The sequence below is a fragment of the Monodon monoceros genome, unplaced genomic scaffold (assembly GCF_005190385.1).
Source record: "Monodon monoceros isolate NGI ecotype Baffin Bay Population unplaced genomic scaffold, NGI_Narwhal_1 Super_Scaffold_15, whole genome shotgun sequence".
In the NCBI taxonomy this organism is placed as follows: Eukaryota; Metazoa; Chordata; class Mammalia; order Artiodactyla; family Monodontidae; genus Monodon; species Monodon monoceros.
Genome location: NW_021703771.1, coordinates 28,856,787 through 28,869,891, shown reverse-complemented (window position 1 = coordinate 28,869,891; position 13,105 = coordinate 28,856,787). Strand labels below are relative to the sequence as shown.

At 36.9% G+C, this 13,105-nt stretch overlaps 1 protein-coding gene across 1 annotated transcript in view; it reads left to right on the top strand.

Annotated features, from left to right (window-relative positions):
* MMS22L (MMS22 like, DNA repair protein) overlaps nt 1-13,105 on the top strand; it is a 140,448-nt gene that overhangs the window by 93,586 nt on the left and 33,757 nt on the right. The window contains exons 15-17 of the mRNA XM_029224113.1: nt 6,333-6,526; nt 10,960-11,110; nt 12,844-12,995. Of these exons, the coding sequence (XP_029079946.1) occupies nt 6,333-6,526; nt 10,960-11,110; nt 12,844-12,995 (497 nt within the window). The remainder of the gene's footprint in view (nt 1-6,332; nt 6,527-10,959; nt 11,111-12,843; nt 12,996-13,105) is intronic.

The following is a 13,105-nucleotide window of genomic DNA, read 5'->3' as shown; positions in this document are numbered from 1 at the left end:
GTAGAGGAATGATTATCAGCCTCCTCTAGTACAGAATTACAAATAGTCTTGCTACTCAGTGTGGTTCATGGGCTACTTGTTGCATGACCATTTCCTCATTTGTTTCAAGAATCAAATAGGACATATTCAATAAATGGAGTATCTATTACTGTTAACCAGAAAATCAAAGAGTGTTCATTGCGAATAGTGTGTCAGCCCTATTCTATGTGTTTGACTTTAATTAACTAATTTAATCCTATAGGTAATATTATTATTCCCACTTTGTAGGCAAGAAAAGCCAGGAAGGTAACTGCTTGAAGTGTGGTCCATGGGCTTGCAAAATCGGCCTACTTGAAATGTAGATTCTCAGGCCCCTCCCCAGACCCACTGAGTGAGAATTTTTTTTTTTAAGTAATATACTTAGGGCCAAACTTGAAGATGCAGTACGATCTTCAGTGAGGCTAGAACTTTAGTATTTCTAGAAAGCTCTACAGATGATTTTGATGATAGTCAAGATTGATAACTACTGAAGTAGATCCTTGTTATTAGTGTACCATAAAATGCAGTGAAATATCACTGAAACACTTAAGTCATTTGAGACCCATAATCATCTACAAATATAAGACTAATACAATTATAAGGGTAATTCCTAAAAACAATCACTTTTTATTGATATATTTTCATGCTATACCCTATTTTTGGGATGGGACAAACTACCTTACCTTAAGTACTTCATCCGTGTTATTCTATAAAACCATAAGGCGGTATTGGTATAAGCATGCTTGGTTTGCTAGGCTCAACACTGGATTCCTGATTTATTCTCTTTCCTCAGTCTTAAAAATTAACTCAATTGTGGACCACAGGAAAATTTTAAATGATCATATGTCCTTGACCTTTAGAATCCCTGTAGAATAGTCTACATTCCCCAGAAGTGTTAAACTTTGAATGTGTGTGCATCTGGTGTGCCACCAGGATTGGATGTTATACTACTTTGTAACTGCCTCTTTTAGGAGCTTAGCATATGAATGAATGAATGCATATAGCAGTATGACATTTAAGACATGTATTACTTATTTGGGTAGTAAAATGGTATTTGAGGTAGTAGCTGTAGCAGAGTTGGCATGGTAGCCTGACTGCCTGGCTTCAAAGTTTGGCTCTGCTGCTTACTAACAGTATGACCCAATCAAATGATTTATCCTTTCTGTATTTAGGTTTCTTGTCTACAAAATGGGGGAAATAATAGTATGTACAGGATTAAATTAGTTAATAAAGGTCAAAAACTTAGAATTGGGCAGGCGCATATATTCTCAATAAACAGTCTTTGATTCTCTGACCATAATAATAATTATTCCATTTATTGAATATCTCTTATTAAGAATTCTTACAGCAGTTGAGGAAATGGCCATGCAACTAGTAGTTGAGAGAGTAGGATTTATACTCTGGTGTGTCTGTCTCTAAAGCCCATGTGTTTCTAGATAATGCTCTACTGCATCTATGAACGTGGTTATTAGGAATTAGAATCAGTAGCAATGAGACTGAAGTAAATATTATCTTGCCTTATAGTCTGCAAATTGTTTTTACCTAAGTGGTGTGATTTGAAACTTGAGCAGCTCTGTGGAGGATAGTAGGGTATTATTCCCATTTAACAGATGAAAAAACTAAGTCTGTTTTCCAGGGTCACAAGCTGGCTCTCTCCTAGACAAGTTCATTTGGATAATTTTCCGTACCTCTTGAGGAGCCTTTTTAATGCCTTAATGGTGCATTATATGTGACCAGAAGCATCATTGCCAGTACTGGGCTTTTTATTTGTTATAATCCCTCAATAGTCAAAACAGCCAGCAAACTCCTTGCCTGGATCTCACCTATTCAACTCAGTTGTTACCACCCACTCACCTCCTCGTCCATATACACACAAATGCACTGAGGTGCCATTACAGGGAGGCACTGCTGGGTGTGCCTGAGCGGCTGCTTGCCAGCTTGGTTTCTAACTTATTGCCTCTCCCTGAACACTGGGCATGCACAGAATTGGGGGTCAGAACTTAAGCTACTATCATTTCCTAGTGAGGCTTTGCACTATTCTCTGTATGCCTGGAGTCTGTTTTTGTTTTGTTTTGTTTTTATTTTTTGAAGACAGGATTGGGTTGGATGATTTTTAAGATACCTTCTAGCTTTAAAACTTTGGGGTTTTTTTGTTTGTTTTGTTTTCTGGTAATGTCATTACTTTGGTTATGTTATATTCTTTCTGGGTAGTAGAGCAGATTATAGCCCTATTTTATAGATGTGAATAAGAATGACAAGAAGATCCAGAGTACCTAAGGTTTTTTTTTTTAGTGAATTTAGCTGAAACTAAAAATGGTAGAGTATCCTGATTCCCATCCAGTTTTCCATTAGTTAGATCAATCAGGCACTTGGAATAATTACTCATAGCGATTTAGAACAGCTTTTTTTAACTTAGAACTTCCCATTATATATTTTACTAATATAGATTGAAGAAAGTTGGCAGGTTTTGCAGTAGAACTAAAAAAGGAATTCAGTTGTTAATTGTTGTTAATCCCTTGCTTTCTGTTAGCTCTTATCACTCACATTTATTATATTATGCTTTTTCTATGTGGTGCAAGGTCCATCAATAGATGACTTTTCTTTACATTTTGAGGCATAATATGTTAGAAGTATTACATATGCAACTATGACTACCAGGAAAATGATGTACAGTATGTCATACCTTGTTCTATAGTTACCAGTTATAGGAGAAGCAAGAGCATACAAAGATGAGAAGTAAAACCTAGATGTAGTAGTCTAATAAGTGTTCCCAGAACCCTGTCCAGGTTATTAGGGAGAAACAATGCCTCAGAGACCAGGCTGGCAGATAGCAGCAGTCAGATGCTGCAGGTTTCAGTGCGTCTTATGTGATAGATGCCTCAGTACATTTATGTGTCTGTGTCAGGGTGGGAAGGTTGGGGGCAAGATGGATGAGTGAATATGTGAAATCACAACAAGAAGTAACATGAAGATAAAAACAGGAAAACAAATCCTGGAAAGTGGGGCACAAGAGCAGTTGGATACAGGAAACAGGAAAGTGCTTGAACTTAATGAGGTAAGCCAAAAGAGGCAGGATATCAGAGCTAAAATAGAAGCGTATGAAAACCTGGATAACTAGGTATGTAAAAGTTTGGGTGTTTTCATAGTGTAGCAATAGGTTCCTAAACACTTTTATTATTTTTTTTTAATTTGGCTTCATTATGCCTTACTTGCAGCACACGGGATCTTCGTTGTGGCATGCAGAATCTTTCGTTGTGGCGCGCGGACTCAATAGTTGCGGCTCATGGGCTCTCTAGTTGTGATGTGCAGGCTCCAGAGCGCACAGGCTCAGTAGTTGTGGCATGTGGGCTCTCTAGTTGTGGCGCGTGGGCTTAGTTGCCCCACCGTATGTGGGATCTTAGTTCCCCGACCAGAGATCGAATCTGCATCCCTGACATTGGAAAGCGAATTCTTAACCACTGGACCACCAGGGAAGTCCCCCCCTAAACACTTTTGAGGACATTATTTCATGTGATCTTCACAATAACCCTGTTGGGTGGATGATAAATGATTGTTCCTAATCTTAACTCTTTAGAAAGCAAGAATTGGGAGGTTACTCATTTTTTTTTCAAGGTCACACAGCTCACAGTAGCTTTGCTAATAACCAGCAGCTTTACCCAACACAAGTGTTACTATTGCCTCAGTTTCCTCATTTATAAGATTTGAATAATAATTGTACCTACCACATGGGGTGAGAAACAATGCTTACAAAATAACTAGCATGGTGCTTGGCACATGGTAAATACCAATAAATGCTAGATGTTGCTATTGTTTCTACTTTAAGAGCTGCAATTTGAATAACTTGATGTTCAGCAGATTTTATTTTCTGCTATAGTGTATTGCATCTTTTAGAACATAAGTGGGCTGGTTATCTGTATTTCCACATCTGTGTATTTCCAAAATGATTTTAACCCATGTTAAGTTAGTCTTTTACTCAAAACATTTGCCCCTGCCTCTTCACAAGGCAAAGAGCTACATGTGGCTTGTCTAGCTTCTTTTCTTAGGCTTACTAAAATTTCTTAACCCAAGTAGGGAGAGAAGAAAATTGATCAATATTTAAATCGTGTGTGTGTGCGCGCATGTGCGTGCATCTTAGCATATAAGGGTGTGTGTCTTAGTGTGTAAGGGAAAAGTAGGGGCTTCAGAGTCAGATTTTGATTCAGATTATGGGGCCAGCTCTTCTTAGCCATGTGATCTTTGGGCATGTTATTATCATCTTCATCATCTATAAAGAGGATTAAATGATACCCATCATACAGAATTGTTCTGATTTTTACTTAAAGAATTTCTGGCATCATAAAGGATGATCAGGACTCCCCTGGTGGCACAGTGGTTGAGAGTTCACCTGCCGATGCAGGGGACACGGGTTCGTGCCCCGGTCTGGGAAGATCCCACATGCCACAGAGCGGCTGGGCCCGTGAGCCATGGCCGCTGAGCCTGCGCATCCCGAGCCTGTGCTCCGCAACGGGAGAGGCCACAACAGTGAGAGGCCCGCGTACCGCAAAAAAAATTAAATTAAATTAAAATTAAAAAAATAAAATTAAAGGATGATCAGAAATAATACCCCTTCCTGGGGAATAGATTTTAGTGAGTGAAGAAATGGCTTATTTTATTTAGAAATAGTGAGTAAAATCCATCCTACCCAAATACAGTAAGTTATTTATTATCCTTTGAGACCAATGTACTTTGAAAAAGCTATAGATGGGTTTTACAAATGGTGGTATTATTTTACTTGGACTCCAGTGTCTTGAAATGTACCCATGAACTTTGCTTTGTGGATGTAGGCAGATGAATTAGTTGCCAAATGGATTTTAGTGATTTGATATTCATCTTACTCAAAGCTAAAGGACCTGAAATGGTTCTTTAGTCACTAATTCAAGTTGAAAGCATCTCAGGCAGGTTTTTACACAAAGAGAACATAGCAGATATTTGGTTAGTTTTTATGAGACTTGCTTACTATGATATTCTTTCCCCAGGCATTTGTACACTTGTTTTATTTTTCAGTACTTCAAGTAGCATTAAGTAGTATCTCATGATCATCTGAGAATTCCAATGTAGAGAGGCACAGAGTCCTAGTGTTACATAATTTATACTTAAAATTTTTACTTTTGTGTAGTTATGGGAAAAGTACGAAGATGTGATCTTGCAACCAGTTTGATCTTTTTGTGGAATTGCTTTAGTTACATGCACTAGTCCTGTATTTTATATAGTTACTTTGAGTGTCCACTTCCCTTAGATGAACTGATTTAAAACATCAGGAGTGTTGGAATTAATGTAATATTTCCTTCTTTTTTAAAGTACTAGTCGTTTTTCTTAATGGAATACTACCATTATTGAAGGAAGCCTTCTGCCTTAGCTCCACTGGTTGGTTTTCACTGCTTCCTCTCTAATTGAAGAAAGCAAATCTAAGGATGGTATTCATGCATTTGTGTCTACTCTCAATTGAGATGGCAGTAATATAAACAGAAACAGGAATAATATCACGGTTGCACATGTATTTTTAAATAATATTATTAACTGCTGGGCATATTGCATAAATGCCTTCTATTCCAGATCACTAGAAAAATCTTTTAGTATATACCCCTCTTATGTTTCTTTTAAGGTCTAGAGATGTCTAAATTTTCAATAGGAAAAAAAGGTGAGTAAATGATGAATTGAAACTTGAGACAGTATTGAATTCATGTTTTATGGATTTATGGAGAATAACTTTATTTTTTATTTTTTTCTACTATGTGAAAATGATTATAGATCTTTTTGGACCAATGTACTGATAATAAGGTTGTATCTAGCACAGTTTTATATACTAGCTCAACACCTGTGTCTGCTCTAAACAAGGAAAGTATTTTAGTTTAAAATATCACGCATAAGCCATAAATACTCACTGTCCTCTTGGTACATCATGCCCTAAAGCTCACAGGAGAAATGGTTTTAAATTTTGTTTTTATGTCTAGATTGTAAGTAAAATCACTTGTCATAGTTGCAAAATGCAAACTTTCATTCTGAAGCTGCCTGTTTCTTATTTGGATCTGCCATATTAAAAAGCATATAATTAATGGTTGACATTAGTAATTAACATTAACTTTATGGTGCTTAATATGCCATCATTCATCCATCAAATAACCAGAAATGCATAATGTCTTGGCATAAAGGTTTTAATTATATAAAACAGTTCTTCAGTTTTCATATGGTGTAAATGTTAAAAGCCAATAATGTATTTAAAGAAAAATTTTTGTGAGTATTTGTCGGGTGTTAGCTGTATTTTTATTTCTTTTTAGGAGTATGCATCAACAATTGTGTCAGGAACTTCAGAGGGAGAATGTGGACCTCATTGTGCAGTCTTCATTATCGGCTAAAGAGCGCCACCTTGCTGCAGTTGCCAGTGCACTATGGAGGCATTTCTTTTCATTTTTGAAGAGTCAGAGAATGTCACAGATAGTGCCTCCCTCACAACTCGCGGATGCAGCTGCAGGTCAGCGTTGTTAATTTGCTAATTAGTTTCTCATTTTGCAGACTCTGTCAGTTTTTTCTTCTGTCTGCTTGGTAACAAACCCTTATTTTAGTATGGTGCAATAAATATTTTGTCAACCAGAAAGATGAAAAGAGTTACATATTTTAAAATTAGGAACCTTTGGCTTGTTTATTATTTTCCTCTTAGTAAAGGTAAAAATTAAGTGATCATTTTCTAAAAACAAAAGATCACTTTTAACCTTAAAAATATTGAATGTACGTGAACTTTTCTTATGCATGCATTATTTGGAAAGTAAAGCAACATTTGATTTCTTCTAGTTCGAGTAGTTTATTTTCAAATTGTATGTTCAGATATCTAGTATAAGATGAAGATGAATAATGAGCAATAAAGGATGTAGCATGAATTCAACATCAAGCAGATGAGCTCAGAATGACATGGAGTATAGAGAATGTTATTGTTCTGACTTCATTAGATTCTATTTTAGGTTGTAATTTTTACTTAATTTGATTATTAGCCTATGGACATGTCCTTAGGCTTTAAGGGACTCTGAATCAGATGAAATTATAGGCAAAAATTTGAATATATGTGCATAGATGCACTTTCCCAAAAAGAAGTCATTATCTTTCACAAAGGGATATTTTACCCAATGTATGTTAAGAAATACTGGAATAGAGAGAGATCAATATGGTGACTGCATGTATTTAAGTGCAATTTATATGAAGGTATTTAATGTATTTAAATATTAACACTTTTGAAAACCTAAGATCTAAACCAAGGTTTATTTTACCCTGGTGTGAAAGGAAAGCTGAGCTAAAAGCACAACGGAAAAGACTGCATGATATAAATTTTAAAAGACCTTGAATTCTGGTAACACTTGCATAATTAAGACTTTACAGTGATACATAGATTGAAGAATTGTGACAGGGCAACGGTTTTCCAACCAGTGTAATGTCTGTGAAAATAAATATTGATATTCAGTTTAACCAAAGCAGTCATTACTAGCTGATATGACTTATCTTTCTTCCATTCATCATCCCAACTCCCAGTTAGTTACCAAAAATTATATCATACAAGTTGAGTCAGTGCTGTCCTAGGCACTGAAAATAAACAGTATATAGATATAAAGCAAAATATGTGTGGGTTTTGGGTTCGTTTTGAAATAAAGACTTCATAGGAGAGAGAAATTTCCTGCATTAAAAAAAGGTTATTGAATACCCACTTTTATTGCCATTGGGGATATACCAATGGGAAAAAAAAAGGACTGCAATTCTTTTTTTCATGTATAAGCTCCATGTTTTCATGGAGCTTATAGTCTAGTGGCGGGGAGAGAACATAAATAAATCAGTAGGTAAAATGTGTAATATGTCAGATGGTGAGATGCTGTGGAGAAAAATAAAAATATAGAAAAATATAGGGATAGGGAAAGCCAGAGGCAAGTTATAATTTTAAACAGAATTGTCAGGAAAACCTGTGTAAGTACCATTTGAGCAAAGACATGAAGGAGGTGAGATATGCAGCTATGCAGCTATGAGCTATGCAGAAGTCCAGAGGCAAGAGTGTGTCTGGTGTGTTTGAGGAACTACAGGAAGCCGTCAAAGCTCTCGTGGAATAAGAAAAGGAGTAAGAGTAGTCAGAGATGGGGTCAAGCAGTTATGGAGAACTACTTTGTGTTCTGCCTTGTACGTAGCTGTGAAGACTTTTGCTTTTACCCTGAGATTAGAAGCTGTTGGGATCTTGAGCAGAGGAGTGATAGGATCCCTCTGGCTACTGGCTGGAGAATAGACTATCGGGAGGTGGGGAGGCCATGTAGGGAACTATTGTAACAGCTCACAGCTGGGCACCTTGGGCTACAGTGGTAGCAGTAGAAGTGGTGAGAAGTGGTCAGATTTCCAATATGAAGGTAGAGCTGACAGAATTTTCTAAGTGGGTATGATGTGGTAAGCAAAACAGATAAAGGGAGAACCCCTTGTTTGAGATGAGGAAGATTGTGGCAGGAGCAGATTTTGTGAGTGAAGACTAGGATTTTGATTTTGGACATTTTTTTTTAATATGTCCATTAAAGTCCAAGTAGGGATGTTGAGTTAGACCCCTGGATAATGAACCTAGGGTTCAGGGAAGAGGTCTAAGCTGGAGATTTAAATTTGGAAACTATGTATATATAAATAGTCTTTAAAGCTATGAACTGGATGAGACTACTAGTAGAGTAAGTACCAGTAAAAAGAGAAGTTTGAGGATAGGGCCCTAGGATATTCCCATGTTCAGATTTGTAGGATAAAGAACCAAGAAAGGAGACTGCAAAGGAATACCAGTGAGGTGAGAGGAAAACCAAGAAAGTATAGTGCCCTGGAAACCAAATGACAGAGCTTTTCAAGGAAGGAGCAGTTATCAACACTTCAAATGCAGTTAATGGGTCCAGTAGGATGAGGCCTGAGAATCGGTCCTTGGATTTAGTAGGATGGAGGTCACTGGTGACCTTCAAGAGCAGTTTTGCTGTAGTGGGTAGAGACAAAGGCCTGAGTAAAGATATCCAAGAGAAAATGTGAGAAGAGGAATCGCTGACTGCAAATGTAGTAAATCTTTTTGAGTATCACTGTCTAAGAGAAGTAGAAAAATTGGGATGTTAGCTGGAGAGGGAAATGGGGTCAGAGATTTTTTTCTAATAACATGGGAGAAATTTCAGCATATTTATAATGCTGACAGGAATGTTTAGGAGTGAGGGAAAACTTGATGTGGCAAGAGACTCACTTGTGTTTTAATGCCCAAGAGAAATGGGATCCCATAGAGGACTTGGCCTCAGATATCCAGAAGAGAAGGCAGAGTAAATGGGCCCAGGTGGAGGTTGCTGGGTAGATGTGGTGGTTCTCCTCTGACGTTTCTCATTTCTCTGTGACGTAGTAAGGTCATTAGCTGAAAGTGAAGATGGGGAGGAGATGCTGGCTTATGATGGAGCAAGGAAAGAAGGTATGCAGTAATCCTCTAGGAGAGTAGAAGACTGAATGGACTAGAGAAATGTGGTAGAAATGATGGCCAGCTCTAAGAGTCCACTTAAAGTTTGTAGTCATAAACTTGAAGTGAGATCAGTCAGCATGGTTGTTCACCAGCCATTTATACTGTGTAGGTGTAGGTGCATGTGGGGAGAAGACGAAGGATGTAATTAAACAGATGGTGTTTTTTCCAGGCAAGTACAAAAAATCAAGTAAGAAGCAAGGGAGTTGATGGTATATGAAAATCAGTATAATAACGGACCGTGTAATCAAGCTGCCTAAAAAGGGGAAGGAAGGGGAAAACTTGTAGGATCAATGAATTGTAGGTCCTGGTGGAATCAAAGGATTGTTGGATTTGGGAACCTAGAGGAGGAGAGTTGGAAAGGTAGTTCGATGCCAGAAAGAGGAATCTTCAAAGTGGAAATTATGGTGAGATTGTACTTATGGGTAGTGCCAAGGTCTCTGTATCACCATGGGAGTGAATGGCTAAAGTAGAATGGAAGATAGACTCACTGTAGGAGAGGAGTTCAATGCCAGGAGATTGGAAGAAAAAATCATCAAGGACTATGACAGGAGTGCAGTTAGAAAGGATGATAGTGAGCTAAAATCTTCACGGGATGAGAGAAGGTGAAGGAGGAAACGGTAGACAAATGCAACGAGGAGAGTTAGTGCTGGTGACTTAATCTGATGACCTAAGACTCAAAGCCAAAGGGAGGGGGAAGGGAGAATGGTATAGAAGCAGCCATGTGGACCAAGAAGTAAGCTCACCTTATGTGGGTCCTGTGTACGAGAGTGTGGGAGAATAAATAGCCACCATTTGAGAGAGCTGCATAGGAGCAGTACTTAAGAAGCAATTTATTGATAAACATATAGTGATATAGAGCAGATTAAGTTGGGGAATCCCAGGAAATCACAAAATAAAGTACATTTGTTTACCATGGTGACCTAAGGAATTCTAGTTCCTAGGCTTTGTGAGTTCTGAGGGAAGTGGAGTATCATTGATTGATTGTAGAAGATCACTTTTTATTAGAAGAGAATGTCCAGTGTCCAAGGTGAGGAAGAACTCTGTCTGTGGCAGGTGATGAGTAAATTAACTCAATTGGAGAAGAGTGGATGCTAGAAATAATTTTTGTAATGGGTCTTTTGAATGGGAGAGTCACATAAGCAGAGACATCAGGTGTAGAATTTGCCATTTGAGGGGGCCATTATAGATTCATCATGATGATGCTGAGATAGATTATTCTAGACCCTTTCTTGGAGATCCAGATGATCGCCACAGAAATTTCTTCGACAACATGAATTTAGTTCAGTTTTAGCTTTCTGTTGTACGTTTCTAAAATGTGACATTTTACTATTTAGTGCTAATTTTTAAAAAATCACTATTGATATAATTTGGGGGGGGGCGGTTTAAAAGATTCTCACTGTGAGTTTTTCTCATTTTAAATCCAGATTTTACTTTGCTGGCAATGGACTTGCCCAGCACAGCTCCATCAGATCTTCAGCCTCAGCCAGTTACATCAATGATACAACTTTTTGGTTGGGATGATATCGTCTGGCCCCAAGTTGTAGCCAGATATTTAAGTCATTTCCTACAAAATAGGTAAGTGTTTTTATTTCAGGTATGCACATTAATGTAAGCCCACGATAGATGAGTTCACTAGGAAGGTAAGAATTTTCACAATAAAAACTGATCTTTACTATATATACTCTCACTTGGGCAGTTTGTTGCTTTTCTGTGTATCAGCATTTTGACAGTATTAATAGTAGGAAAGCTTTCTTAAAACAGTGTTGTTGCTGTTTTGTCAAAACGATTTTTGTAGGACTGCCTCATCCTCATCCTGAAAAGACCTTTCTTCACTCACCATTGTGAAAGAAATTATACAATTAATATTGCTGAATATGTAAGACACTTATATTACTGTAGTTTTAGATTTAATGATAGCTTTCCTCTTCACAGCTAGATGTTTAAAGCTTTGAGTTTTGTGTAGTCATGAACAAGAGACTTCCCCACCCTGAACTTTGGTTTCCGTATCTTTAAGTGTCTCCTGCCATATTACATAAGAGATCTGAGGAACCCCAACAGAAAAAATATACAATAGATAATAGAAATAGTATAGAATAATCAGGACAATTCAAATAAGAATATCAAGATGAGGGAAAATAAAATAAATACACAAACCTAAGAGACTGGTGTAGGTCTGATCCCAGCTGCCTGCCAGTCAGTGAAAATGAAGAGAGGTATTCTTCTCAAAAGAAATTCATTAAGCAGAGTCATTAATCATTTTCTCACTGGCTTTCAGTTGTAAAGTAAGGGAGTTCACCTTCAATTGGATTACTTTCAGGATCCCTTCCAGCTTAAGATTTCTTTAATAACAACAAACATTTATTTATATTATTTATTAAATACTTTTGCTGAAATTATCTGAAAGGATTTCAGTTTTTAAAATAATATTGTGTGTTAGTCACAGTTGAAGGAACTGAAATGCAAAGTTGGTAAGTAATGTTGGGAATGTTGTATAAGTAATAAATGACCCATCTGAGTTCTTCTGTTTTGTGTTCTCTTTTTTTATGATAACTTATGTTCAAAGTATTTCAAAACAGTATTTTTAGAGTTATGATTTATATGTATTTTTCAAGTGTCTTAACTTTACATAACATTTATAATTAAGTGAAGACCATCCTCATTCTCTCTATCCTCACTTATAAAATGATTAGAAATCAGATTTAACTAGGCCTTTGACTTTGTAAGATAATTTTTTTTTTAATCTCATTCAGATGTTATTTTGGAATTCCTTAATAATGACTCCTGTGAGGTGGGGAAGCAGGAAAGGAAGGGATGGGAACGGGATTGGTCAGGAGAGCCACATAGAAATGTATTTTGTCTTTTTACCTTTTTTCTTGGTCATGACCTCTTCTCTGTTTACTCTAAGGGCCACTGTTTTTTATTGTACTTGACACTTCCTTTAGTATTATCTCACCTAGCTAGTTAATCCCCTTCCTTTTTTTTCTAATTTTAACCGTGTTCTTCTTTCCCTTTCTCCTTTGGCATTAGCCTATATGTATGCCATCAGTGGGAAAAGGAAAATTAAAAACTAGGGCATTACAAATGAAAGCAAGAATATTTGTCTAAAATATCATTTTGTGTGTATCTGTAGAGTTTATTTTCAGCAATGCATGTCTGCATTAGTGTGTTTGTCTGTAAAATAAGTGAGGCCAAGAACTGGGGGATATTAGAATGTTTTCCTTTATTTCTGAATCTCTGTACTCAGGGAATACATTGTCAGGGTTTTGTTTTGGTTTCTCTTTTTAATATCCATCAACTTATTTTTACAGCATGTTATGTGAAGCGCTTTCTCATTCAGGCTGTGTATCTTTTCAAGCCCTAACTATAAGATCATGGATCCGTTGCATTTTGCAAATGTATATAAAAAAACTTTATGTGCCAGATGACTCGTTCATTGATTTAAATACTGAACAGGCAGTTGGTAAGTATTGCAGGTGTTTTGCTTTCTAGATAGCTAAGTATGTTTAAAATTTCCTGTTTCATTATGTAAATTAATAGGAAAGATAAAAAAATGTATTTGTAAATAGGTAT